The sequence below is a fragment of the Gavialis gangeticus genome, unplaced genomic scaffold, assembly GCF_001723915.1.
Source record: "Gavialis gangeticus isolate Ggan-Ray unplaced genomic scaffold, GavGan_comp1, whole genome shotgun sequence".
In the NCBI taxonomy this organism is placed as follows: domain Eukaryota; kingdom Metazoa; phylum Chordata; order Crocodylia; family Gavialidae; genus Gavialis; species Gavialis gangeticus.
The window spans coordinates 72,790,855-72,793,030 of record NW_017729031.1 but is presented as its reverse complement, the minus strand read 5'-3'; the positions used below and the strand labels follow the sequence as shown (position 1 = coordinate 72,793,030).

General features: G+C 46.4%; 1 protein-coding gene across 1 annotated transcript in view; it reads right to left on the bottom strand.

Moving 5' to 3' along the window:
- Positions 1-2,176, bottom strand: part of GLS (glutaminase) — a 136,689-nt gene that overhangs the window by 122,253 nt on the left and 12,260 nt on the right. Inside the window, exon 2 of the mRNA XM_019522876.1 lies at positions 1,676-1,772. Coding sequence (XP_019378421.1) covers positions 1,676-1,772 — 97 coding nt within the window. The remainder of the gene's footprint in view (positions 1-1,675; positions 1,773-2,176) is intronic.

Sequence of the window (2,176 nt, the reverse complement as noted above, 5' to 3'; positions counted from 1 at the left end):
GGGGGGGCTGTTGGATTTGAGTATGGGCTCAGGGCAGGCAGCGACTCAGCTCCAGCTTTGGCCCTGGGCTCAGGACTAAAGCTAGAGCTGAGCCACTGCCTAACCCAGCCAGGAGAACTATGGAGGAGACTGGGACGGGCATCCACACCCCCTGCCGGTGGGGGTGTGGGCAGGCACAGATGGGCAGGAGGGGTAGTGGCAGGAGGCAAGCATGGGGGGGTTGCAGGTAAAACGAGACAGACACAAGCACAGGGGGAATAATGGGAAGGGGTGTGGCCCCTGGCCTGACACTGCTACTTTCTTTACCACAGCAGTGGGGAGATGAATTCAAGTCAACCCCCCACCTCCGCCCAATAATTATAACTAATTATATTTTTCTATATATAGATTCTATACATGGGAAATTAGATTCTAATTCTTGGAAGGATAATCTTAAATTCAAAGTCATCTTGGATTTGGGTAAATACAGTACACATTCTTAACATGAGACACAAGAAATCCTACCAGAAGCCAGTAGTGGGGGGGAACCGACAGGTCTCAGGCAGTGTGCACATACTGCTTCTGTAGCCCTATATACACCCACAAATTACTACAAAAGCCAACTCTTCATATGTTCAGGCTGTTTGTAATATTATAAAAATGATGAATCTGCCACAAAATAATTCCTGTTTCAAAACTTTGTCGCATTACCTTTGGAAACTCTAATCAGCTGCCGCAACTGTCAAGTAGCCCAACCACCTGCTGCTGCCATGACTTCCAGTTTGATGACAGCTGCTCCTGGGGGAAAGGAAAGCTAAAGGAGCAACTCCCTATCAACCTCTAGCACAGGCATGGGCAAAGTCTGGCCTGATTCAGCTTGCAGTGGACTGTATTTCCCAGCAGCCCCTGCCCACGTCACTGAGGCCAATTTCCATGGAGAACCCTGGAGGGGCGGAGCTGCGATGGCACGGGGCCAGGGTTTCTATGGGGCTGGAGTTTCCATGGAAGCCAGCCCCAGCAGCACTGGCAGAGCGCACGGCCAGGCAGGGAGCTGCTCCAGGGCTGGGACTGGGATTCTGCAGTGGTGACAGCGTGGTCCAGACCTGGGGCAGAGCCACAATCTGCTGTCTGCATGCCCCTGCTCAGGGCACATGGACAGATCACAGCTCTGCTCCAGCTCCAGACCACGCTGTCACTGCTGCAAAATCCTGGCCTCAGCCCCAGAGTACCTTCCTGCCCAAATGTGCACCCTGACAGCATTGCTGGGGCTGGCCTCCATAGAAACTTCAGCCCCACACCTCCTGGGGTCTCCATGGAAACCAGCCACAAAACACGGGCAACAGGTGTTGGGAAATGGAGTCTAACTACCAGCCAGATCCGCCATTCTGCCCACCCCTGCTAGCAATTGAGGGTACTTTCTAGTGTTCTAGCCAGGGGGCTCTGAACGTGTGTACACCCCCATAGCACTATTTTTAAGTGATGAGACTTTTGCAGCAGTAAAAATGAAAGTACACATGGGTGCAGTTAGCAGTCCCATCAGTTGACTGCTGTGACAAGTTTGGAAAAGCAATTCAAGTTGTGGCCCAACATATATAGTAGACAAGTTGATGTTATATTCCTAACTACTAATTGTTAACAAGTGCCATTTGTTGCAATACCTAGCTTTTGTGAACCACCTGAGAAGTAGAAAACTTACAGTGATGAATTTATGGACTGGTATTTTTTCTTGCCCTTCTGCAATAGTATAGAACAGCAGATCTTCCAAGCTAGGCAAAAGACCTTGCTTTATCTTACTAGAAAAAAGGAAAAATCAAAAACAAGTTAATGCACGTACTTCAATTGTTTTAATAAACATTACGCACATTTAAAAATAGATCAAATTCACTAATAAACCTTGGATCATTTGCAGGAAGTAGTTTCAAAGTCTAATTTGGCTTTCACCATAAAATAGTAATGTAGAAGTGGCATACAAGTTCAGTATTTTTACTAAAGAAATGTATTTTGTGTTTTTACTATAGAAATGAGCATTCTAACAGCACTGAAGTCAGGTTTTGTATTGGGATAGGAAGCTTAGAAATGAATGAGCAAATGCAAATATTTATTCTATTGTTCTGTAGACCACTGGATCACAATTTTCCTACGCTGAAAAAGTTTTATGGCATAGTAATGCATTTTGTTAAAAACACTGTAATCTTGA